At 40.6% G+C, this 26,932-nt stretch overlaps 2 protein-coding genes across 2 annotated transcripts in view; one reads left to right on the top strand and one right to left on the bottom strand.

Moving 5' to 3' along the window:
- Nucleotides 1–26,932, bottom strand: part of LOC125978265 (golgin subfamily A member 7B) — a 126,544-nt gene that overhangs the window by 41,228 nt on the left and 58,384 nt on the right. Inside the window, exon 4 of the mRNA XM_049735445.2 lies at nt 14,837–14,904. The gene's annotated coding sequence lies outside the window, so the exon portion shown is untranslated. The remainder of the gene's footprint in view (nt 1–14,836; nt 14,905–26,932) is intronic.
- zgc:171482 (zinc finger protein) overlaps nt 11,168–26,932 on the top strand; it is a 39,195-nt gene continuing 23,430 nt past the window's right edge. The window contains exons 1-2 of the mRNA XM_049735441.2: nt 11,168–11,621; nt 23,934–24,044. Of these exons, the coding sequence (XP_049591398.1) occupies nt 11,583–11,621; nt 23,934–24,044 (150 nt within the window). The 5' untranslated portion in view covers nt 11,168–11,582. The remainder of the gene's footprint in view (nt 11,622–23,933; nt 24,045–26,932) is intronic.

Raw genomic sequence — 26,932 nt, 5'->3', positions numbered from 1 at the left:
TTTGCCTAATAAGTTCCAGATCACACGTGGAATGTAAACTTGGCTGAATTGAATCACTTTTTAGCATGGACATTAAGGCAGGGCAGTCTTGCCTTGACATTCCTCACCTTCTTTCCTCCTTTTCTATCGACCCATCGACCCGCCGCTCGCACCTCTGTTGATGTTGAGGGACAAGTCAACAAATTAACCGTTTCCCATAGCAAACGCATCACAACGCTCAACCTGTGTTGCATTGACTTATCTGAAGATTGACAGATAAGCTCTGGAGTCAGCACGTATGTACAATGTACACAGCACATATATGCACCCGTACACGCCTGTAATTAACCTCTGGGCTCCACTCGAATCTTACAAGTTCATCACTGATGTGTGGACGCATGTTTACCAGGCACTAACATTGCACAGTTAGTCAGTTCACAGCCAGCTGCTTGATTTCATTGAAGGCCCAGAATAATTTTGCAAGTTTCTTCCAAAGCAAACAGTAACACAACAACATCAGAGGCTGTGAGAGTCTTTCACATCACCTTCAGTTGCCAAAAAAGCTAACTGGCTGAATTCAAATAAGCATGTCTCGGATTTCTACTTTAAAATAGTCCAACTTTGAGAACCAAATTGTTTTTGCATCATCCAGCATCAAGTTGAGTTGTAAAAAAAAAAAAAAAAAAGCGGGTCAGGTCGCTGTCAATGTCAAACCAATGGCCAGATGGATGTGTGTGTTCAGTGTGGTGGAGATAGAATTCTAGCAATAAGTCAAGCTGTCGCACCAAGCTGATGACTTTATTAGCCTCCGGGCAACAGGTAAATGCTCTTTGAGAAGATACCGTATCAGAAAGGTATACATTTGTATGTGTGACGAAACATGTGTGTGGTCATGGTCAATAACAAATGGTAATCAATTTGGGTGTGTGCTTGAGTTTTCGGGCAAAGGTTGGCAATTACAATATACCTGTTCAGTGTATGAAAGGAACTTTGTGGGCATTCCCAAACACAAAAGCTTAACCTTGAAGACATGCCTACAATATGTACATGTTTGAGTAAGATCAGGGGGTTTATCAGCACTTTAATGGTTGTCGATGATAGGTGGAGAGGAACAACTCAGGGGCTGATGATGGCTGCTTGGACGCCGAGGCAGATTAGGTCGAAAGAGAGCTAACGCTAATGACATGACTTACTTGCTTAAAACGTCAATCATTATAATAGGTTGAATGTAAAAAAACAAACAAAAACAGTGATTACAAAGCAAGCAAAATGTGGATTGTGACAAACTTATCTCTACAGTTTTTTTGTCCAGGAAGCTTCCACGCCTAACTGCTTTCATTACAGCTCAAGTCCCACACAAACACAAATTTCCCCATTTCCTGCACTGATTCAAACAAACAAAGGAAAAGAATTGAGGACTGAAAAGGACATTAGGCGGCCATCTCATGTGAACCTGTAGCTTGCAGCACTGCGGAAATAAGGACTTGATTGGAGAGAAGTGACTTGCAATGAGAAAAAGGAGCAAGAAGTGGACAGAAGAAAGGGAGAAAGGGCAAAGCGAGAGCAGCGGGAGGGAGAAGGGAAACATCTGAGTGTTGGAGAGCCAGGAATGTTAATCCTCTTTGTAAATCCCCAGCAATGATTACATTTTTCTAATATAGGACGTGACGAGAACTTACAGGGTTATAAATGTGGGAAAAAGGATAACGTAAGCACGACATGACACCTAATCACAACCTACGATGATTTCAGCTTTAGTTGGCGACATTAAATGCTGCACGACAGTGCATTCGTTCCCCCATGTTGGGTGCTGAACTTTTGTAATCCTGTTAATTCTTCACCCTAAAAAAAAAAAAAAAAAAATCGGGCCGACGTGAAATACAACAGGACCGCTGCTACTGTGTGAAATGGCCCGAGAAACAGGAGTGGAGGAGTCACAGAGAACCACTTAGCGGCTACGCAACGCTAACCAGGGGTGAGAGGTCGGCGTCCAAACGGTGTGTTCTTAACCCCTGCACTTCCTGGAACACCATGCTCCTCTCAGGAGGAGCGTGAAGGAGACGAAGAGGAGCGCACATTTTCCATAGGCCGGGACTCCCACAGGCGCTGGACGTTTCGCTGTCTCTTTGTGTTCGACTTGACTGCTCTCAGCACTTTCATTGAGCTGCATCATTACCACACATTGGACGTAGGGAAAGCGAGGGTGGCCTGTGTGTGTGTACACGTGTGTGTGTGTTAACACGCTGGTGTCAACAGGGACACAGATTGGAGAAGTATTTCCTCGCCTGTCAGAGGTGAGGCGCTCTCACATGAGGGCTCAGACGTCATAAATCCTCAGTGTTTCTTTCCACTTTCTCTTTTTTCTATATTTCTGGCTGTCTCTCTCCGTCTCAGTCCAAACCGTTGCCACGGTGTTGAAAACCATCCCATTCATAATTCCTCATCTACAGTAAATGGCCCTGAGAAAGAAAACCACACACCCAACTCAGAAGGTCTCACTTTGAAACAATTGTACACCAATGCCATACTGATGTCTTATTAAGTCTGCAAAGTGGATCCAATGATTTCTTACACTGCCATAAGCTGGTTTCCATTCTGTGGTTGTCAATTTAGTTTTCCTATTTGCCACCTTAAAACCCAAAAGAATGCATAATCTTTTTTGAATTTCGGCAGGAATCGTGTGACCAAGATGGCGCCAAAGAAACACTATCTTTGTGTGACTTGAGCATAAAAACACCAAATAGGTGTGTTTTCCAGGAATAATGGAAGCTAGGTGCCCAAAAAAAAATATATATATATATATATATGCATCTAGGCAAACGTGTGAACAACAAACTGCAAATACGCTTGGATTCACTTTATCTAAATAATAATATGATCGGCAACAAATCACTTTTTGGCCTTTCCATTATAGATGGATACCAATCGCAGTGCTACCGAAAACTGGATGTCATCCATTGTTCTTCATTGTTTTTGATCATTAATCTTTGTTTAATTAATTAATTGGTGTCATTATCACACCACATTTACATGCCTGAAAAAGCTTATCTCTCACCACTCTACTTGAACTAGCGGCCCGGCTGCTTTGTTTGAAGGCGACTGCGGACACCCACTGGAGCTTTTTCACACGCTCTCACATGCTTCTCTCTCCCTATATATACATATATAATCCTCCTGCCAGCACTGATCATTAACATTCTCACACTGAAGTACAGTTTCATCACATCAGCCGACCCTTTGAAGCTGATCCATGCCAGCTCTGTTTGCATGCTCGCCGCACAGCTATCGAAAAGATTTAAACAGCCACTAATCTGATGAGAACCGAGAGGTTGCCTGACATCCATCAGTGTCGCGCCTCGCTGCGATCTACTCACCAAAAGATGAGCAAAAGCATCTGGACGGCGCCCTTTGAGATCAAGAGAGTCTCGATGTGTCAAGCAAGTGGCTGATAAGTCCAGAGCTGTCACCTCTGGGTTAGCTCAGTTTTTAGCCTGTGCACGTTCCACACATTCTTTGATGGGTAAGGGATTACCCTTTACACACACTAATGGAACTAATATTAACCTATAATTACTATAATTAAGTCAGGGCCTTTGTATGGGACATACAGTAGATTACACAGGACTGCCCTCTTCTGGTGTTTTTAAAGCCCGACAATGTTTATGTTTTTATTATACCATCTTGAGTATGGCCTTTGGATGTTGCACAAATATTGGCAAGCTGGGATGCTCGGAGCAGCTACAGCATCACCATCAGTGTCAGTGCGTGCAATATATGAATCATCGAACTTATGGAATACTGACCTCATCAACCAGTAAAGAGCTACATCAGCAAGAACGTGCAAACTTTCTGACCTTTAATTTCACCTTCAGTCCACCCGGCCCCTACTCCTTCCATTTCCTGCATTGCCAGTGGAAGAAATGAGGGTCACTAGAATTGGCTCATGTGTCCCCTGACACACTTTTTTCATTTCATTCCCTTGACAAACAACCTCCAAAACACCAGTTGTTGCCATGGCGATGCTGCTGAGTAAATAAGAGAAGGAGAATATGTCATAGGGGAAAGTCTATATGGTGATTGGTTGGAAAGAAAAGCCAAGTGTGTGTGTTTGTGTGTGTCTTTTTGCCATTTTATGGACTGCCCCCATGGGAGCCTGGGCTGGCCTGGCAGACCATCATGGACAGTGCAAAAGCACACTGACATCTTTATTTTACTTGCCACACACACATTTTTGTAGTACTGGAAAATTCTGTGAATTTTCAACATTGCAAATTTGGAAAAAATGTTTTACATGGGAATTGAAGGGAATTAGTAACTAACCTGCTAAAGCAAAGCTCAATAGGTCTACTTAGAGTTCACCCACTTTGAAGGTCAAAAAGTTCCCACTTCCAAGATGTGACAGGAAACTATGCATACACATTGAGTCTTTCCATTGGCCGGGTCATGGAGAACATAACCTGCAGACCTCCGAAGAAGTGCCTGGCGTCATATCACACAGTGCAGCTGTAAATCTTACCTTTCTTGATGTATTTCTGTTATAGTTGGCATTCCTGTGTGTGCATGACTGTGAATATCTGTGTGCGTGTCGATGTAACATGGAACAATGCGTTTTTGTCTTGCACAAAGTGTGACCCCACTACTATATGTGCCATGTGTTCTTAAAACTGAAGAAACGATGAAGTTGAAAAATTCTTACTAGCATTACTATTTTTCTGCAAAAGAGACACGCTGTAGCCTTGACACAATCCAGAACTCTGTGGTGTAGTTTACCCATGAATCAGAAATAAATATGACATTGGATTAGTTCCGTTGCATGGCAGAACAGCACTGTATCATTATCCATGAAAATGCAGCAACACCTTGATCCATTCAACTCATGCAATTTATACGAGGCATAGCCGTGCCCCACCCGTGCATTTATGTTCTCTTGGGAAGGGTCCAGTTGGCCCTTTATCACATACTTAATAAACCGGGCCCCAACGAGCACATCTGGAGATCTAACAAAGATCTCTGGGCCTGAGGCGAGTCAATAGTGCGGCCCGTGGAGGTCAACACATGCTCCGCCACCTGGACTCCGAAAGACGGGCCAAAAGGCTGCAAGTGGATTAACGAGCGTGTAGTGATGTTAGTGATGCCAGGTCGGCGACCAATCAACCATACATTTGTAGTTTAGGTCACTTTATGAGATGCGAGTGTGTACCAGGATGGATGGATGGATGGATGGATGGATGGATGGATGGATGGATGGATGGATGGATGGATGGATGGATGGATGGATGGATGGATGGATGGATGGATGGATGGATGGATGGATGGATGGATGGATGGATGGATGGATGGATGGATGGATGGATGGATGGATGGAGGGAGGGAGGGAGGGAGGGAGGGAGGGAGGGAGGGAGGGAGGGATAAATTAATGATGGACAAAATGTATCTTGAGTGCCGCTAAACAACAAATACCATGACCAAGAAAACAAATTACAGTAAAACGATCAATTCGGTTTTTAAAAATAGCTTAAAATGTTGCTGCACACAAAAAAGGGTTTGTATTGATAATTTGCCTGTGGAAAAAATGATTCGCCTTAATCCCTCTGGGAAATGTGAACAAACGGAAGGTGGACCAGAAGCCTTGAATAAATCGCATTTGACCTCAGTGTCCACCGCATCCTCCATGATCAACGTTCGCATCAATCTCAGCAACCATCCTTTCAACTACGATGCAGGCGGATGTTCTTTTCCAAATAGCTGAACATCTTCCAGAGTGCTACTTGCTCCAAAAGACGTCAGTATGAAATATGCGCCATTCCCAGGGCACGCACACAAGTTGACTTTTACAGATGCGCTCGCAGCCACATCGCACACAAAGACGGCCGCATTTCCGCTTGCAGACCTGCGCTCACCTGAGAGGCATTAGTAGACTCACAAACATAAATGACATGCTGATCTCAATATCATCTCACATTTTCCCCGCTGTGTGTCCACCTGAAAGACATAAATCAATGACAGCAGGCCCACTGAGCCAGTGCCAAACACGCTCACACAAAAGCGCACTTCTAAGAGAAACAACTTGGCACAGCTGTCAATCATGTTTTGGCAAAGGCCGAGTAGAAAAGTGTAGGAAATTATGGATATTGAATTAGTGGAATAACATTCTTCCGTCACAGTTGCACAAAGCACACATACAACACTGCGGTAGGACCACGTATGTGTGTGTAGGCCTCAGCCGTAATTGTGTTTGATGGCCACTTCCATCCCTTATTTAAATGAATGTGGCGGACTATTAAACGTTCTGTTCGGCCATTTGGCTGACCTGAAGGACCGCTGTGTGTAGCGAGCATGCTCACAAGAGTTATTGAAACGTTTCATAGAGCAGATCCAAGATGAAATATTGAATGTTTGAACAGAACCTAAATGGCTCTTTGTTTTCTTGGGGCATATTCTCTACTTTTTTAGGGTGCCCAATGTTCTGAGGGGAAGTATTAGTCGACTTGTCTTAGAAGGGCATCCCACTGAATACTTGGTTTGCATATCTGCCTCACAATTCTTTACATTCTACCTTTTGTTTGCGTGTACTTTTCACCCCTTTCTCCGACATACTCCAAACCACGTCAACATGGAGGTCAACCTAAGCCCCTTGAACATTGATTTCCTGAATCCTTATTCCACTGCAGATGATGACATGATCCGCCAGTGGCTTTATTCTTAATCCCCTCAAAGATCCATAACAAGGATACCAGGATGGAAATAAAGCAAAGGGGAAGCGATGCCAACAAAACATTAGTCTGTCTCGGCTTTCATTTGATTTAGCTTTTGCTCTTGTGGTCGGTGCAGGCTGAGCTCAGTGTTTCCTTTTTGCCAACTTCTTCCTTGAGTAGATGATTTCATTTTTTGAGTTGTTTCATGGAGATTTTAAGGAAACATGTACGAGGTAATAGATCACTTCCTGTTTTGGTCCGTGTTGACTCATTCATTATCTATCTTAAGATGCATGATCTCTTTGTTAAGTGAGTGTTTTATGGAGAGATAAAGGGACAAAAGTATTGGGACACCTGGCCTGTGCCCACACAAGAAGTGAAAATCAACGTGTTTGATCGTTGGATCATATATTTACAAAGGCTCTCCGAGGCCTTCCCCAAATTCTTTCTAACAAACATGAGCCCACAAGCGCAGGCAGACACTCATCGAGTCACTGCGAAGTATCTCAATTTCAGGCAGACATCTGTAATGAGCATTGAGTCATTTGCAAGTAATGGATGCAATTATGGGCAGCCAGGGGGAAAAGATGGCGTAAATCAAAACTCCAAGTGATTTCCGAGTAGGGAAACTCCGGCGTGCCATCTCTGGCCACCATATCTTTAATTAATGTAAGTTTAAATGGAAGCACTCAACTGAATGTGCATCGTAAAGACTTGCTGATGTTTCAACTTAGTCGCTCTCATTTTTTATGAACCTCCCCCAGGCTGTTTCTTTGCTGAGTCAGATGTTAGCCTGATTAGGCAGAGTCTCTACTGCCACCCTGTGACTCCAAATGCACCCAACAGCTCAAGAGCAATTAATAGCATTTTGGCAAACCTTGGAGTCATGAAGAGTCATGTGAGTTACTGTGATTTGGATTGTAACTTAAATTAATCTTATTAAGTTTGATATACATATGACTGTATACTGTCAAGAAAATGTTTGGATTGAGTTTATAAAATTTAACACAGACACAACTCAAAAATCATAAAGAAAATTGTCTGGTGTATTTATCATTTTAAGTATGTAAGAAAATAAGTATTAAAACAATCAAGGGCAAAGCAGAACAAATTAGGGTAGCTAAAATCTAACAACTAAAATAATACTCAATAATAAATCATATAAGTACATTGTATGTATGTTCCTCAAAGAACCTCTACAACTTCAACAATCACGTAAAAAATTCACCGACCTACATACATTTGCCGGTCACAACATTAGTTACGACTTATGACATCCAAAAGTAGAACACAGTATAAAAAAAAAAAAAAAAAACAGTCATGTTCCTAAAACTGTCTCAAGGAGGGTTCTTTTGTTTTGTTTTTTTAAATAGCTCTTAGGTTGATTGTGAAATGCAACGTGGCAATCCCACGTCTAGGTGGCAGTATACAGCAACAGATGGATAAAGTCAAATACTAAAGTTTAGTTTTCATCACAGTGGTTTAGTAACCAAACCACTGTGATGAAAAAAAAAAATACATCACTGTGCCTCCTAAGTAAATATATAAATAAACATAGGGCCAAATAAGAAATTAAACAGTGTTACTTTAAAATAATCATATTCAATCTATGGTGTGAAATATGGTCATTGAATTAATTTATGGTCATTCCAGCACTCTCCAAAATGCCAGCAGACAGACTGTCATGCATATTCACATTGTGCAGGTGTTGTTATCGTCATATAAACGCAGCTGCACACATGAGGTGACAGGTACGGTGTTTAGGTCGTGTGATTGACAGACACTTGCCTGCCTCATCAGTGTGAGTCATATTTGCACGGTGCTGTGCTTTGAGGTCAGCGGACGTCAGTTTCACGTCACCATGTGACAAAACAAAGAACAATCACGCATAACAACAATCTAAAAGACACCCTGGTCAAAATGTTGATATGAGTCATGCAAATATCTTTTGAATTTAAAATTGCAGTGCAAGGGTGGTGTTAAAATGCATTTGATATGTTTTGGCTGTGCTGGAAATAAAGCAACCAAAGATTAGTTTCTTCATTGGGCTGGCTTGTCGAGTGTCCAACGTGATGACAAATGTGCCTTAACCTTGTACTGTGTTAGACAGTCAGTGAGCCAAGTGTGAGAGCTGCTGATGTCAATGAAATCAAACCTGCTTCTTTGAATCACTCTCTGCCTATAAACACATTATTAAAGAGAGCTTGAGTCTATTTTTGTAGCATGATATTACTTTACAGTCATTTAGCAGCACCTCTGAGTATGCGTGTGTTGGGGGAACGGGTGGGGGGGTGTAAATTATCCACTCGACTTATGTTAAATACAATTGGGGTTATTATTCTTGAAGCCAAGGCTTGCTATTTTGGTCCCGTCATATGTATATAAAAATGAATACATTTTGAAATAACCTCCCATACATAAACACGCTTGTTATGGTATCTAAATATGAACAGGCCCTCGGCGATGTAGTTAGCGTATGGCCACGAGTAAAAATCTGGTGCATCACTTTATTCTCTGCTGCCTTTACCCTTGACGTGTGCGCCTTTGCTTTTACGCCCCGTTTCATGTGTAATGGAGCCACTGGTGTTATTTTTTTCATGTGCAATGAGAATAGATTTAGTTTTTTACACTACCTTTGAGGGGTGGCTTTTGTATGTATCACTGAGCATTCTGATGTATTCATTATTCAGTGTATCCTCAAAACACCTTTTCATCTTATAAGTCGACTGTGATAGATACAATAGCATGGTTGTACACACTCGTCATCCTAATACGAGAAGACTAAAGAAAATATATTGTTGGATGATTTTGCCTCACAAGGACAGCAAAGACACCGATCGCTATCACAGGCATACTAAAACAAAGTAGAATCTATCTTCTTGTGGTTTCTTAAGTGTCTACATCAAATATACATGCGGTGCACTGTTCACATGCTTGTACGACACTCCTTTGTGGTTTCAACAAATAATATAGCCATGCCATGCGCAATTGCTCTTTTACTCCAGTCGAGCAAGCTTCTGCTGTGGTTCTCTCACGCATCTCATCGTTTGGGCTTGTAAATGCTCCAAAGCCCATGCTGGACAAACACGGACCTTGTGCTTTCACGTGGAATAGCAAGATTACCATCTTTCTCTCTCTCTACGGGTCCAAACACACCTCTAATCACACAATAGGCCAAAAAAACCTGACAATCGCTTAAAATAAAATCCAAAAGCCTTTGTCACGAAGCTTACTTGGGGCAGAGTTGGCCACAGGCAACAGTGCATGTTATGTTTGGAGGACTGACTTCAACAAGGAGAAAAATGAAGAGAGCACACACAGACACACACACTTCCTGCCCGCTTTCTTTAGACCGGTGCTGGCACTAAACGTCCTCGGGCGTGCCTAAGCTGGTGGTTTGATAAATTGGCCCTTTCATCTCGTCGGTGTGCATTGTGTCAGTGGGTCCGGGGGTATTAGCTTCCTCGTGTGTCCGTGATCGTGTGTGCCAGTGTGTGCCTGAGTGCATTGTCTGAGCCGCAAAGCGCCGGCGAAGGCCACCGTCAAAAGCCTCTGAAAGCTTGTAATGAGGGCCCATTTTCCCACGAATGAGCACACATGCAGAGACTTGGCAGGTGAAGAAGATTTTAGGCTAATCAAACAGGAAATATACGTACATAGTGTATAAAACAGACAGCATAAAGTCATTTTTGCTATCTACATTCAGTCTAAGGGTGGCTATTGTTAGCCAGTCTTGGATTTCTTTTTTCTTTTTTATATGGCGGAGTAATCTTCTTTCTTTGCTCTGCTTCATTTGCAGCAGTTAGGATTTGCTCCATTGGTCAAATAAAACCACTATTGTCTCCTCATGGACTGTTAATCATGATGAAGATTCATAAAGGTTCTGGGTCATAAAGTTTTGTGCTGATGATTTCTGCTCATCTAGTGTAATTTTAGAGAGTAAGAATCTTCACAACTTACAAAAACGAACATTAAGATGGGTGTGGTGGTGGTGTTGGTGGGGGGGCAGGTCAAAATGCAGATGTCAGTAGGTGAGGCAGGGCAAGAGTACTATTTCTGGTTCAACCAAATCCTAAATGGGGAAATAATTTTTAAGTCAAGCTTTAGATTTGAACAGAGGCAATAATTGCTTTCTACAGATAATTTCCAAGTAACAAAACTAACATGGACCCACACTACATGATTTACTGTTAATCAACATTGTAAACATTGGGTGGGCAAATATTTTGCAGTGAGGTCAATCATTCTGACCTTAAATATAGTCGTGACATACTTTCCCCTATGGTCACAGTGCGTAAATTCAATTGACGTTTGGGCGCATACCAAACTACTCTGAGTCACTCAGTCCACTGTTGTGATCATTTTACATAATCCATCTAATATCAGTGTGGGTGCACTAACCCACTCGTTGGCCCGACGCTCCCACTCACTGTGGCATCTTCTGCATCCAAAAAGTGAACGCATACTCAAGCGCGAGCGCGCAACGTGCACGCGATTCGAGGGCTCTCAGTCTTTTCATTCATCCCGGTGAAGGCTGCGCACATCATCATCATCGTCTCTCTTCTCCTCTTCATTTCACCCCGCTCTCTCTAGTGCTGGGATATTTTCCCAGCCAGGCTCCACTCCACCCCCCACCACCCCCTTTACAGTCGAGGGTGCGCGTGTTCGAGCGGAGGATCATGTCCAAGGCGCTGCGCTTCTTGCCTCCGCGGCACACAGCAGAAATCGGAGCCGCTAGAGGACACGCTTCACTATAGCGCGCAACAAGAGAGGACTTCAGAGCGTGCGTATTTATTCCACGCAGGAAGAGGACTGCCAAGGAACAATAAAAGTGCTTTTGTGGCGGTTTAATCCGGGTTGACGGATTTGTACGGTGCAGGTGCAGCGGTGAAGACACTCGGCTGGCGGATGGTTGTCGAAATTGAAGAGAGGAGTCCTCTCTGCAAGGTGAGATCTCAACTTATTCATATAGTGGCATAAATGGCCGGTTAATAATGCTTGAGTTTGGATGTGTCAATTCACCGGGTAATTGTATGCAACAAAGTTGGATAATAAAGTAACAGCTGGGACTGCACTGGCCATGTGGGTGGGCACGACTAACAGGTAAATGAGCATGTGTAAAATATGTACTATCTGAAGTTAAGCAAGCACATAATGCGTATTTATAGCAGTGTGCTATGAATGACAGTTAAATAATTCTTAACATTTTGTCTCCTCTCGCATTGGATGAATACTGCAATAAAAAGAAAATGTAGTCATGGAAGGAGTCTTGAGTTTAAATAAGTGCAACATAAAGTTTAAGGACACTGATATTCTGAGAGTGTGCAATTAAAACAATGTTGGAGTGCTTAGTTTAATGTTTGCAACTTCAACTTCTATTTCTGTGTGTTTATCTGCGTGACTGACGGGTAGATGAGTACAGATATTGATTTTAGATTTGTTACTTTTTCTGCCATTTCAAAACACTAATAACTTATCCAATGATCTCTTGCAGGGATATTTTTTTTAAAAGCACGATAAATATATATATATATTTTTTTTTTACAATGATGAAAGATAAATGAGGAAATGAGTTGAGCACATTTCAGACACTGTGAATATTTGCATGAATGAGAGATGAATGGCATTGTTCGTGTTTGTCCTATGTCAAAAAAATAATAGATCAGGCGTCACCAACCTTTTGGGAACTGAGACCTACTTCACTACTAATTATTGCAAAGAACTCTTAGTTTGACACTCTTCTGAAAAAACAAATTCATCCAAATTATCTTTGTTATATGATCAATTAATTATACAATAATACCTGTATTATTTTTTTATTATTTATATTTTACCATATTTTAAAGCTTAATGCATATAATATCAAGATATATGCATGAGAGGTGCAGGTATTACATTTTTCCACTAGTGGTCGCCATTTACACATTGTACACTATAGTATTTGTGATGTTGAATGTGTGTGTATGCATTGAAAAAGGCAAGCCTGGCTTGTTGTGATGTGGAATGAGGATATACAGTTGACTGGCTGTTTTTCTCATGTCATTTCACAGGGGATATTGCGTTTCAATGCATGCAACATGAAGTTTATGGCACTTTCTGACACTGCGGGAATATTTGCCCGAATGACAGATGAATGAAGCAAAGCTTTCATGACTTTTTGGTTCATTGTAACATTTTAAACAACGGGGAAAAGCACCAGTGCCTTAAATAAGATCTTTTTTATTGGAGTTCTTGCAGTGCTCCGTGCGTGCAACATAAAGTTTAAGGCGCAAGTGATGCACATTTCAGACACTTTGCATGAAACATGAGAGAGGACGTTAAGATGGGAATATTGACTTTGGGTGTTTGAATGTAGGATCGCCTTAAATGAATCTTTCAAGAAAGACTTGCAGATTTTTTTTTTGCAGAAGTTTAAAGCACTTTTCTGATTTGTGAATCTGGATCAGAATTGTGCTGCAGTTTGAATCTTTTTGGTCATTCATTTTAAATCATAGACAGTAAACAGTAGATTGAAATGGCGGCCAACCTTATTGGTTGACCATACCTAAGACAATTGTAAAGCAATGGAGGTAATTCATTGTTATCATTATGGCACTGCTTTGTCAGCCCCAATGCACTCTGCATTGAGGCTGTCGTGTTTGTTGATCGAAACCGTCATTTCAACTTCATGCTGTGGTAAAAACGTAATGAAGGTATTAAAGAGTCATTTAATTGGTTAATGGTAATGAAGCGGATAATATGCCGAGCCGCTGCATTTGTCTCAACCACCAAACTGAGGGGGAGCGTTAACTTGAACACTCACAGAGGATGAGGTGCATGCCAGACTTGTTGTTTTGCTATTTCTGCGCCGTCTCACTAAAACTGCTGCAGTCGCAAGAACTCATCACTTTGGGACAAGCGTCCAGTCGAGTGCGCGCCTGTGGAAATGTGATACGACTTTATGGCCTTTTCACTGCTCTTGTCTGTTCATCACAAGGGCTGCCCTTGCACACATGAGGCCGTAAATAAATATCACTCATACAGATACATTGTACTGAATGAGTCCAACCCCCCCACCAACCGTCGTTTGTTTTCTATCTTCACAAGCAGCCATCGGTTCAATTCTCAGAAAAGAACATTCATTCCCCTTAGTGCACTCAATCTTCTGAGCTAAAGCAGGTCTATTTTTCAGAATGTAACCAAGGAGTCGCGCTGTTGTTTGTACATCTCCTTATTGATCCCACCTTGTCAGTTATCGGCGTTGGTGAAGGATTACACCTGAATTGTATTCAGGTTATTGTGTCACAGTGTCTAAGATAGAATAAGAAACAGCCAGTAGTCCCCGTCTTACATATAAAGACGTCCCCGACGTCTTGAACCAGTACCTGAATACTTTGCTTTCAAACACAGACACCCAATGGGGCCTACTTACCGATGTCCTGCATGGACCCCAGTGGGTCCGACATACTTCCACAATGCAGACTGTGCGCCTAACCGTTTTCATGACCTCACTTTCCAGGACTGTAATTTGCACTAGAATTCTTCACAGGTGAACAAGTGGTTACTACATCTGCGCCACAGTTCTGTGCATTCCCAGAGTCCCTTTCCACTTTCTCAAAGATACAATCTTTTTGTCTTACATGGTTCATGATGCTGTTCTTGCTCACTTTGCTCTCCCTTTTTCCTCTGTCTGTCCCCTCTCAAACCTGACTGCATTTCCAATGAACGTACTATACGCCAATACAAACAGAAACCGAGGCAAGAGTCAACAATCCGGTTGCAGAGGAAAACTGTTTCGGCACGATAAGGCATACAGATTCAATATTGTGCAATACTAAGCAGATAAATCAATCAATAAATAAATACACAAATATATAAAGCACCTGAAGCATGTCAACAGTCTTTCTGGGTTGAGCCTCACTGTATGATCTTAAAGGCGAATTATCAGTACAGAAGACTGACACATGATGGCTGCACAATGTTACGCGTACCTATGTTTTCCACCATCTACTCTGTTCTTGCTGTTTCTCTATATTAGTACTGTTTATTTGAATTAAACATAAAATGTATATTACAGATACATATTTATACCCCAAAAAATGAACTAAATAGGATGTCATATGATGTCTTGCAAAGTACAGTCAATGCATAAATTGCAGAATTAATGTGTACTGTAAACTTACTTGTCATGATTCGGACTTCTGAGGAGGGATTGAATGCTGATTCTTTTTGGCAGCACATTCCTGTAGTCCTAAAAAGCAAACAAAACATTATAAAGCTTTTTTTTTTTGTTCTTTTTGTCCTTTTCCTACTACAAATTAGATGAATCAGACTGAGTTATATTTTGCACTTTAGCAATCAGAGGCGTAGAAAGCAATAGGACGAGCGGTATGGGGCAAATTTAAAATGAATCACTGCAGTTTATTAGCACGTGCATAATGCAGAAGAGCTCCGAGCCACTCCGAGCCACTCACAAGTAGCCCGTTTCGCTGTGCCACTGTTTGTCTCTCACGAGGTGGTGAAGTGCAAGTGAGGGAGAATCTGATTAACCAACTGGCATAATTTACTCAACCCTGAAGGGACTAGCGGGGAAGCCGTGCTCTTGAAAAGTGCTAGCTTTACTTCTGTGAACTCAAATAAAAACATTCAAATGCACGCCTGAAAAGAAAAACCCAGTCTGAAGGCGAACACAAATATTTGTAGATTTGGTGATGAATTGATCATTCTGTCGATTGTGAAATCAGAGGTTAATTGCCATTTTTCCTCCTCAATGACCCCTATTGTAATAATCACCACATCTCGATTAATCTGCGAGTTGTCCACGTGGAAAAATAAACACCAATACTTGTTTCTCTTCCCTTGCGAGAAAAAAAAAAAAAAATGGGAATCATAATAACAATTACTTTTATCACTCAAAGCTAAAATAATCAATTTAAAACACAATATGAGTGTCATAATTGAGTTTCTGGGAAAAAAATGAAAAAAATAATTTATATTTCATATTTTAATCCTGGCATTAATTTGATTGTATATTTTAGAATGTGACGATGTGTATAGTAGGTGTGTGTGTGTTTGAATCTTTGCAAACCGCTCCATAGCAACGGGCAGCAGATCTCACACACACAGGCACCGTATGCTGTGACCTTTCTGCTGACTGTGTGCATGCCAGCTTTTGCACGAATGTATCCGGATCAGCGCTTATATGTGTGTGTATGTCGCGTGTGTGCAGATCAGCGTGTGGCCCGTTTGACCTTTCTCAGTTTACGTTCATTAATAGCGACATAACAAGCAATACGGAGCTGCTCGCTGTGGTTGTGTACACGCTGACGATATATCGCGAGCGACAAGTCCACCTTGCCATGTGTCACTCTCTCAAACAAAGTAGAAATCATCATAATTGTGTTGCGCTGGTAATGATTAGTTTACTCAAATGTTAGCGTATCACGTTTCACGTATCGCTCAGCGGGAACGTCTTTAATATATATCTCGATGCGCTTGTCATGTTATGTTAATATCAGCGTCGGGCTAATAACTACTTACATATTTCATATCCGGGGCCGAATAGACAGAGCTCTTTAGAAATCAATTTTCTTTCCCCGCATCACCGTGCTCGGAAACTGGCCGTCTGCCAGGTGGGCAGGAAGAGTGAGGATGCATTAGAGAACGAGGCATCCAAATATCAAAATAGATGATCAAATTTGCTCCAGCCACATGTGCTACTTGAAAATGTCACGGATGACCGTGACACAAGCGAAAGGAGATGGCACGGTGACATTTTGGTCACAGCTCACAGCGTGAGGGAGCGGCACCGAGAAGACGCTGGGAAATGCTCTCAAATACAAAAATGAAGTGCCAGTCAGGTGCAAGATGTAATTTGTGATGAACAGGATAGACTTGACCACAATTGTTCTTATATAGTGGGAATAGTGGTTGTCAAATTCGAATTTGAGTTTTTCTGACTATAAGGTGCATTTCTGCACATTAAGAGAAACAAACTGGACTGTATGAAACTACTAGTTTCACAAGTTAAAATATTTTTGTTGTCTTTCAATTGGCTACTGTCTCAATATTCCACCAGTAAAACTTTGCAGTCTTCTGCAATGCACATTTATCGGTGAGAGCCTTCAGTCGTCATGGTAACAAAAGACGCTGTGTTCACAAATGAAGCAAATCATTTCAACACAGAACATGTCTCACGGGTGTGACGCACCAAGCCATTATATTTCCATGGCCACATACTCAATCTTCCTTAAAAAAAAAAAAACATCAACAAAAAAATATCAAGACAGTCTGCTCAGAATCTAGCAAAGGAACCAAGCCAAGAATTACAAGCATCAAAAACACATGTACAGATTTGCATTCAGTTAAGGCAACATTACTGCATGTCTTGAAGAGTAGACATCACATACACACAGTTGGCTATTTATAGATGCTAGGTGCTGCAAGGTCATGCCCTATTTAATGCACTCTGCTGTGGTAATGTATGATGCTCCGATCTAAGCGTGTCCTTATGAAACTCATACTTATCAATAGCACGTTGCCCTCTGACTCTGTCAGGTCACATTTTGCATAAACAGCAGAGTGAGATAATGTGCTTGCAAAAAGAATATTCCGAATGGGGAATAGAAAGATGGAAAATTCAATGTCCAAAATGCCTATTATAGCTAATATTGATCATTATTGAGAATATGAAAAACTTTATTTGTGCTGTGATACATCGATTTAGGCTTGCACTTGGCATTTGGTAATGAGACTTGTTTCCACATGTTTTAGTGATTGTTCCGCACTTAGAAAACTCCTGCAGGTACATCAACTAATTTACAATGACATAATTGGAACTCTGTGATTGACAGTTGATCCTACGAGGACCTCCGTGGGCGTGTCTCAGGACCACAGCGTTTCATTATTTGTCAGCCATCTGGCGACAGATTCTATTTATATATGCTTACAACAGTGCTGCTTTAAAGCTCAAGCACTGCATTTGTAGGAAGTGGGAGGCCGTCAAATAAATTACACCACGTTGGCTTTGTGTCCCCTCACAAAGAGCCTGTTTCAGTTTGCTAATTGGGTGATGCAATAATTGAGGCTTGAGGGGTTTGCAAGAGACGTATTACAAAATTTTCCTGACTTCAATATTCAATATTTATTCATTTTTAACCAAGCTGGTGCTTGAGCTATTATGTGCCTCAAATGAAACCTTTATTTTTCAATAACTTTTAAAAGACTGCTCACGAGTGACTTTTTGTGAAGTCTTTATAAAATATTGAATGATGACTTCACTGGCTACTTATCAAAACAAATATGTGTTGGTATTACACAGCGACTCTAAGAAAACCTTGACGGTTGCTTTTCTGTTCCATAACTTTTTATTTGGGGGGAGGGTTACTTTTATTGCTTTTCTTTAATCACTTTTGTTGGGTTTGCACCCCTGGAGTTTCACATTCCATACAGATGTGATATTGAATGTGGGTGTAAAAAGCACTACTTTAAAAGTGCCCCACAGCTTCGAAGAAGTTTGCCGGAAAAGTTAAAGTAACCAAACACACTATAAAAGGAAGCAATTAGCCGCTAATAGAATATGGAGACCCCAGCAGTTTTGTAGCCATCCAGTATATCCTCTCCCATATGTTAGAGCAACATAACAGCTCCATGTCCACCCCCCATTAAGTCTGTGTGTCGAGGAGTCTGTTACTAAACACACAGGGAGGCAGAGATGGGCTCAATTTAACTCAACCCCCCTCCTAATAAAAATAGTCCCGATTCACCCTCTAATGAGTCCACGTTGTGGCTCCAAGCAGACAATCTGCCATTAATACCACTAAGTGAGTGAATAACCACAACACCTCAACAGGAGGAACATTTTGTCAAGGATTGTGAAGTGAGAATGTATAAATGGAGGTGCTGAAAAGACAAGCTGGGATTCTCTGTTCAATCTCTTACAAGTGGGAAGATGACGTTCTTTTGGATACTTAGTCACGACTCAATTAGCCGAGTTCATACAAAGCAGAGGAGATGCATAAGGAGACCGCACATGGGAGTATCAATGCACCGTCATAATTATTTTTTTTTTTATATTTAATTTTACAAAAACTCCAATCTCCATGCCACTGCTGATATAAAAATATGGCATATTCATTTATGTGTGAATGAGTTTGGAGAACGACGAATGCAAAAGGAGCTGCTGAGTAGAGCAGATTGTTTAGTTATATTATTCCAACGCTTTATCCCCTGATGAAAAGACATTCATAAATATCAATAGCAACCTTTGTTCAACTGCTATTGTTTTTTTATTTCTCAAATGGACTGTTTGTATTATAATGTCTTAGCTCAAGCAGGCGTGCTGTAGTAAAGCTGCGCATCATCGAAAAGATGAACACCAGAATCAACACATTTATTTGACTATCATTGCCGATGGGTCACAAGAGCGCCATTTTACCTCATATAAAGAATTCGGGAGTTTTACGTCACTGGAACAAATGGTTGCTGTAAATATCCTGTTTGCCCCACATACTGCATAGAGGTGATTCTCCGGATGCTGCTAAATGATGGATTCATGTTTTTTAAAATTCCTTCCCCTGCAACTCAGCAAGACTGGAATGTTTTTGACTTTCCAGATTGTGAAGATGAATAAGCGCTTTAAATGCAAATAGGCATCACAAAGATCATAAATAATTTAAGAATGGGTCAGAGTGCTTCGGTTCATGATCCACTATGATCCACTGTCGGAGTGCAAAGATGCAATACAGTAGGTCTTTCTTGAGAGTAGATAAGTCCAGCTTGCACTGTCTCTCATGAATAATCACCCCACTTGAGGCCAGGCGAGCACCATGGGAAGGCCAAACAGAGAGACGAGGTACTGACTGAATGAAAAGTTTGGAACAGTGAACAGGAGCAGTAAAAGTTTGAGAGTAAAGGTGTTAACTGTCATTTCCCAGGAAAGGTTATTTGGAGTGACAGTTTGAGCTCTGATCAAAGGTCAGGCTACAGTTTGGAAAAGTTTAAATGAGAAAAGGTGGACTTCTTATCATTGTTATTCCAAAGTTAAAGTCAACTGTCTCTTAATGCTAGCTCTCAATTTTAACTCAAAAACTCATTTTGAGCTGAGATTACGTTGCCATAAAAAGTGTGTATTTACTGAGCCTGCATATATATTATATATATTTAATTCAGAGGTGTTTTGAATGTAACACCTCTAAATTAAAGCAATTTCTTCATACAGGAATCCTAATACTCTATTTGTGTCAGCTATTTCAGCGTCTCCATTGTATTCTTATTTTGCAGAGTTCTGTTCATACCCGTCTGTATTTGCATTAGTTTGCTGTATTTAGCACAAAGGAACTCGCTGCAATGCAAATGCAATTTTTGGATTCCTTTGAAGACTTTCCTTTTTTTATTTTATTACCAGAGTCAGCCTGGAACCTTTGATTGCTTCTGCGCAAAAGGGATTCTTGTTCATCTTGGTGCACATATATTTCGAAGGAGTAGCAAGAAAGTGAGCCGCTTGTGCTGTCAGCCTTCAAAGTGTCACTGCTGAGTGCTTTTGCAGTGTACGAGGTTTCAAATTATCAAGCTTGTTGGTCTCGTGAGTTAGTCATTAAACAGGTCATTGGCTCACACACTGGGCTCAATATTTCATATTCTGGCTGCATAATTTGACATTTCAATTTAAAAAAAAAAACTACGACAGAAATTGTGAAAGAAAGACATGAACGGGGTGGGTGTTGCAGTGAAGTTCACAGCAGCTTTTTCCTCGATGAACTTGGCAAAAAGTACTGCAATCACCTGCTGTGCTTCTTCTGCAGAGCCTTCGTGCCGTAAAATTCAGAAAAATAAAACTCCAGGGCAACTGCTACAAAAAGACCACTGATTAGGTTAATAATTTAGCATTTTGGATAATTGTTCTATTATTTGGTAAAAGTTGTTTTAAGGACTATTAAATGGCCCCCCGAGAGGGAACCATGTCCACCCCTACAGTACAGCCTCATATTTTTTTCTAAAAGTCTGACCGACATTAGAAGTGAACTTGGACCATCCAGTATTTATGCTAATCCTCCCTATTGCGTTAAAAATGTAGATATCTCACTGAACAAGAGGTGTTCCGTTTCAAACAGAGCTATCAGAGTACAAGGGATGTTAAAATTCAAAATGGATATTCCAAAGCACAGGTAGTGGAAAAATACCTGAGCGGTTATTAGAACGATATAAAAGCCACCTCCAAATGCAGTGACAGCTTTTTAATGAATAATGGGCCAGAAGCACTGAGATTTCAGCGAGGAGGCTCAGAGTTCATATTCATGTTAAATAATTGATGTGGTCTTAAAAAGAGAATCCGCTTAAGGTTGACTGTCTTCAGGCGCCTGGATCTGGCTAGCATGCTAATCTTCTTTTTCCCTGCTCAGCGCCGTATCTAATTAGAGTTTAGGGCTATTTTTTTAAGCGATGGTTTATCGTGTCCATCTCGTGTCCTTAATTAAACTCACGTGTTCTCAGTTTCAAGTTCCAATGTAAATACCGTGCCCCGCTTGGGGCTCAGTTTATTTACTCAACTATGAGAGGGATTTTTGGCTTGTTTAATGTTGCTTGTATTTTATAACTTGAGTCCAGTGAAACTTGATCTTAAAACAAAAGAAGGATTATTACGGCAAGAATTGAGGCACACTCGGCTGAACTAATTTGTCTCACGAGATTTGTTGGGTTCTTTAACCTTCTGAACTTTTTTTTTTACAATAAATTCCAAATCTGCAAGTGGGTGTTTTACTTTAGAAGTTCTGCTGTATTTTTATTTTCTCCACAAATGTGCCTCAGTGACTTCAAATTCAAGTCTTGCAAGAGTATCAAAGGTCATTTTGAGCTCAAATTGGACCCTGAATGAGAGCCTGACTGAAAAAATAGGTTTGTTAAGTCCACAATTGGCATTGCCCTCGTTAAATGCATTTGAGCGAGAGCTAAATGCAAATGATGCGGCAAAAGGACTAAAAAGATGAGATTGAAGATTGATTCTCGACTTGCTCTGACTAAATAGCCCGCTTAAGCTAAGGACACAGCAACACACAACGTGTTTTGTCCATGCTGCTTACAAAATTTACCATAATGTCACAATAAAATGAGATTTTCTGCGAGCGGTATAATCTGGCATTTGAGTGCCTTCAAATTCAAAACAGTAAGATATGACGAGAACATCTCCTCACTCATCTCCCCACCAATCTTTTCCCCCACTTTCATTAATCCCTCCGCTCTCGTTGGTCACGCATCTCCGCAAATCCCACCAACACATCGGCTCTATTAATTAAGCTGCCGTTCACGTCGCGCATGTGATATTCATAAGTAATGGAGATATTAAGTAGATAAGGCTATTCTTGCTGTCACTCCAGCTTCTAATTAGGCAGTTTGTCGCCTGGCTGATCTCAAACCAGTTGAGAAGTTACATGGATGAGTAAGAGTTTAGTAATGTATGCATTTGTGCATACATACAATGGGAATTGATGCGGTTATTATTGTGGTTAGCCTGCCCTAGGTCAGCTTTGGCTACTTATAGAGTTTATCACGACCAGAGTGTGAATGTGTGCGCGCATGAATAATGTAGCCACTGTAAAGGGTCTTGGAGAGTATAAGTAATATATAAATCTGATGTATCATTATTAATATTATTATCATTACATTATCATCAGTATCATCATCACTGTCATCATCAAAACTATCATTATCTTCATCAGTATCATCATCATCAGTATCACCATCATCATCATTATTATTATTCCAATACATATTCATATGTTGTAATACTTTCTAAGTCTGACTGGTCAATACAAACTGATGACTTCGAACATGGTTTTGAGTTAAATCGATGAATGTGAGCGTATAGCGTGACGGCAAAGATCAGCTTTCGCTGAAGATGACTCACTGAAATTGACTCGTGCCAGAGGCCAAGCTGTTCTCCAAATTTCATACAGTGACTCAGCCCAACCATTAACTGTGCAGTCACAATCATATCAAATGAGAAAGTTTCAAATACTATATTTCATACTCTCCACTCAGCTCAAGACGGAAAGCATCAGCAAATCTATTTAATGTCTTTGTTTGAAGGTCTTGTGGGTTGAGCAAGCTCATGGAAGTGTCTATACAGCATGTGAGCAATTAATTGAAAGGTCCGTGGTGCTCTAAACACATGGGGAAAATATAGACGGCTAATTAAAAGCCTCCACATACGTGTTCACGTGGCGTATATTGGTGGGAAGCAATTACACACTTGACATGAGATAAAGACTTTTACTTCCTGTCACTGGCGAGTCAATTTTGTGGAATGACATCAGTGACATTTTGATTATCAATCTTTTCAAGATAATGGCAGTGGTGCAGAGGTGACTTATTCATGTTTCCTGGCTATGTACCCCACAAACACCTTCCATCTAGATCTTCCTTGGGGCAAAGATCTAATCCACTTTAGCAGTTGCTGATCCCGGATCACTCCCTAAAGACCCGTTATTCTCCCTAACCTTGTCAGAACACTGCATTGCATGGCAGACATAATGAAGTGAATAGAAAATTCAACACGGGATCTTCAAGTACATCATTAAAACATTTTTGCAAGACTTTGACTTGCTATCAAAGCAATGAGACAATTTGGGGTTGGTAAGAATTCACAATGGCAGACTCTATTAGGCTTCTCAGGGAGGATTAACTCGCTTGTTTCTTAGCAGCACATGTCCAAATTATGGCAAAATTGATTACAACAATACAATACAATACAGACTGGCAAACCAAAACAGCCTGACAAAACAGAAACACGTAAACAGACTCTCGTTTCCCCGTAATAGTATTTTTCTAAACTTCCAAATTCACTCATCATAAATGCAGTATCATATTTTATTATTTTAAAAAAATTGTGCAAAACTATGTATAAATTAAGGACTCTCAGTGACACGCCCTTCAACTTGCAGTTGAGTAATTAAAGCCCGCCTATCCACTATACAAGGTAATACGATTTATTTACGTGAGTTACTTTTTCCAGTGCAAACATGACACTCAGCAATCTATTACTGTACTCATAAATACAAACATGACTCGATATATCTTAATGCCACTTTTATTACGTCTCTAATAAATTCATGGGATGATGCAATGATTGAAAAGTTCCTCGCTAAATAAAGTGCAGCCATACAAGTCAGCACTTTAGGCCATTGTTCCCAAGAGTGAAGCAAAAATAAATTGATGGTACATCTATCATTTTGTACCTCTCGCCTTACAAGTCTGATTATTCATGATTGGTGTGTTTGCATGCAGTCTCCAATGAAGATGAAGTCTGTGGTGGACGGAGGCTTATTCACAGAGAGTTATTGCAACATCTGCAATGCCCAGCTCATCTCCGAGTCTCAGCGCACGGCACACTATGAGGTAAGTCTGACTTTTTTTTTTTTTTTTTTGTGGCACGACTCATTTGCAAGACGAGTGAACACAAAGCAACTGCAGGCACAAAACAACAACCACAAAAATTCCTGCGCGGTCGTCTTTGTACTGGGCTCATTTGTACAGACAAACAGAGCTCATCTATTATCCATAGACTTAATGGTAATGGTTGGGGATGGCACAGAAACAAGCACATACACAGAGACACTATTTATTTTAATGTGCTCTACCTCTCAGCGTACTCCCTCAGAGTAATTTAATGAATAGCCATTAAATAATCAGCCCTGTCCTATATTTACCAAGTGCACATGTGCACATGCACACACACACATGCGACATTCATGCATCGGGGTCTTTCTTGATTACAAGGCACAATTGGGATTAACAAGGAAACTAATCAGGACAAGCACTTATCTAGAGAGAATGCAACAATGTGCGCTCGCATGCTCGAATGTGTAGCAACTACGCTAATTAGAGGAACACACACACACACAACCTCATTGCAATGAGTCAACACGAATACAAGTATTTCTTGAAGAAGTCAAGTTTGCATTCGAGGATCAAGGTTAGATCAGTCGGGATCTCAGCCAAACTCAACTGAGTAGATTACCTCCACCAGCTTGCTATCAAATACTATAACGTAACAACACTGGCCATTTCCAAGGTTGAAGTGACCTGGAATAACCAAGTTCCATAGAGTGTTTCCTTGAGTAAGGTCAACATTTGTTCGGGATGTAATTAAATTCCCTCCAGGCGCTGGTGAGTTACTGTGGTCATGGAAATTGGACAGATGTGACCTTCCTGGAGTGGAGCATCCAAGAATGTGCACAGGAACCTGTTGTCTAAAGAAGACATGCAGCGGAACAACTGATGTCACATGTATTGTTTTCCAAAAAGCTTCTTCACATGTTGGTCCAAAAGAAGGCTTAAAAGTGCCCGCTACTTCTTTCCATGGACTAAATCGACAGAATGATGGAGTCATAGTCAATGCCTTTCCCTCAAGGTACAATCAACAGTAATGAACCATACATGGATAATTACTGGATTCTCAAGCCACACTTCCAACAATTCAGCTTAGCTATCAATGCTACAGTTTTGAATGCAAAATCCTCATTTGCTTTGCATTTCCAACACAAGAGGGTGTGGTAATAGCAAGGTCAGTCAATGTAAAGTGTAAATGATGGTGATAGATTGATGTATAGTAATCTATGTAAAGACAAAGGCTTCTTTCACCCTGCCCCGGGCTATTCCCGCTTTACTCTTCTGTGTGAATGGTGTTGAAAACAAACATTGCCATCTTTTCTTTACATAATCATATTATATAAAATCAAATGAAACAAAGTTTAATTTTCTGTGTCCAGAAAACAGAAATAAGAGCCTTGTAACTCCTTATTTGTGAGCTCAATATTTATAAATTATACAGTCCGTATGGTTGTGGATTAATAGCTTCTGTTTATTTTCTATTTTAAACCAAGCCTCCGTTGCTATCTAGGAACACAGAGTGAAGATATTTTTACCCTGCCATCCTTATGTCCTTCCAACTGTTGGTCTAACTTGATTTTGTGAGACAAGCTTGATCCATTAGTGGCGGTCGAAGCGCTGAGGGTCAACCATGGTGCTACGATGTCTCGCTTTTAGCCGCTGCGCCACAGCCATCAACTATGACCATTTATGTACAAACACAAGGATGCTTGGAGACCCACAACAACACACTCAAGTTCTAACAAAATGCATTAAAGTAGTCTGACAAGATGGAAGGGGCATGAGAGATCTTGGGGAAGGTGTGGGAGGGGGGGTATACTATTCCAAGGGTCGAGGATCCAATCGATGCTGCGGAGCAGCAAGTACAATGCCTTGTCAAACTTGGCCATTCAATGACTTTGCTGTGCCTTCTTTTATTACCTGTCTAAAAATCGCAAATCATTGCTTCGAATTGAATTCTGGCTCTGGTTTTACCATTACTCTATTCACTGAAATAAAAATATATTGATTCAAATGAGTCTCTTTTCAAGGCGGGAAGATAGCAATTATCTAATAATTGATCTATTGGGAAAGAACCACCAGCAATATTGATACAAATGAATCGAGTTGGGTATCGTTAAGATTTTAATGATACTACTACTCTTAACATAAATGTTTATTGATCTGGGACTGTAATGTTATTCTTATTAGTGCTTAAGTGTTCAGAAAACAACTAGACATTCAAATTATTGTTTATATAAATTACATTGTCTTGCAACTGCAACAGCATGAATGTAAAATATATCAAAACATTTTTCTTAAATTATGACTATTGTAACCTTTTTGTAATAATACTTGTAGTATCAAGATACAGCAATCGTACGATAATTTTTTACAACAAGAAAAACACAAAATCAATGTTAAGTGTGACATTGGACAGCATGCTGGTGTAGTGTTATGATATCGGGGCATACAAGGATACGATATCACAAATCATTGAAGCTCTAGTTTTTCTATTCACTCCTAATTTACAAGGTGCAGGGACATCATATGACTGAATACGATTGAGGTTATCCGAGGTCCCACCCTGCTATAATCGAATCCTACATATAGAAGAGATGGCTCTGTCAACCTTGCACACAAACACATGCTATTATTTTATTTTATCCGCCCGCAGCACTTTTCCGTTGATTTTCGTTGTCCCGCATTAAAGTGACAGTGAGCAGCTTCAAGGACAGCTCACTGTCATTTTGAATATAGCCTCAAGTGCTGCGTTTCTACTTGAAACAGTTCAGACTCATTCTAAAAAAAATATATATATATATATATATAAGGCAAGACATGTTTGTTTCATAGCAGAGACAATTCAAAAATTATATAGATAAACCACAGTTAGAGTGGGGCTAAAATATGAT

The sequence above is a fragment of the Syngnathus scovelli genome, chromosome 12 (assembly GCF_024217435.2).
Source record: "Syngnathus scovelli strain Florida chromosome 12, RoL_Ssco_1.2, whole genome shotgun sequence".
Taxonomy (NCBI): domain Eukaryota; kingdom Metazoa; phylum Chordata; class Actinopteri; order Syngnathiformes; family Syngnathidae; genus Syngnathus; species Syngnathus scovelli.
This window is presented reverse-complemented; position numbering and strand designations above follow the sequence as displayed.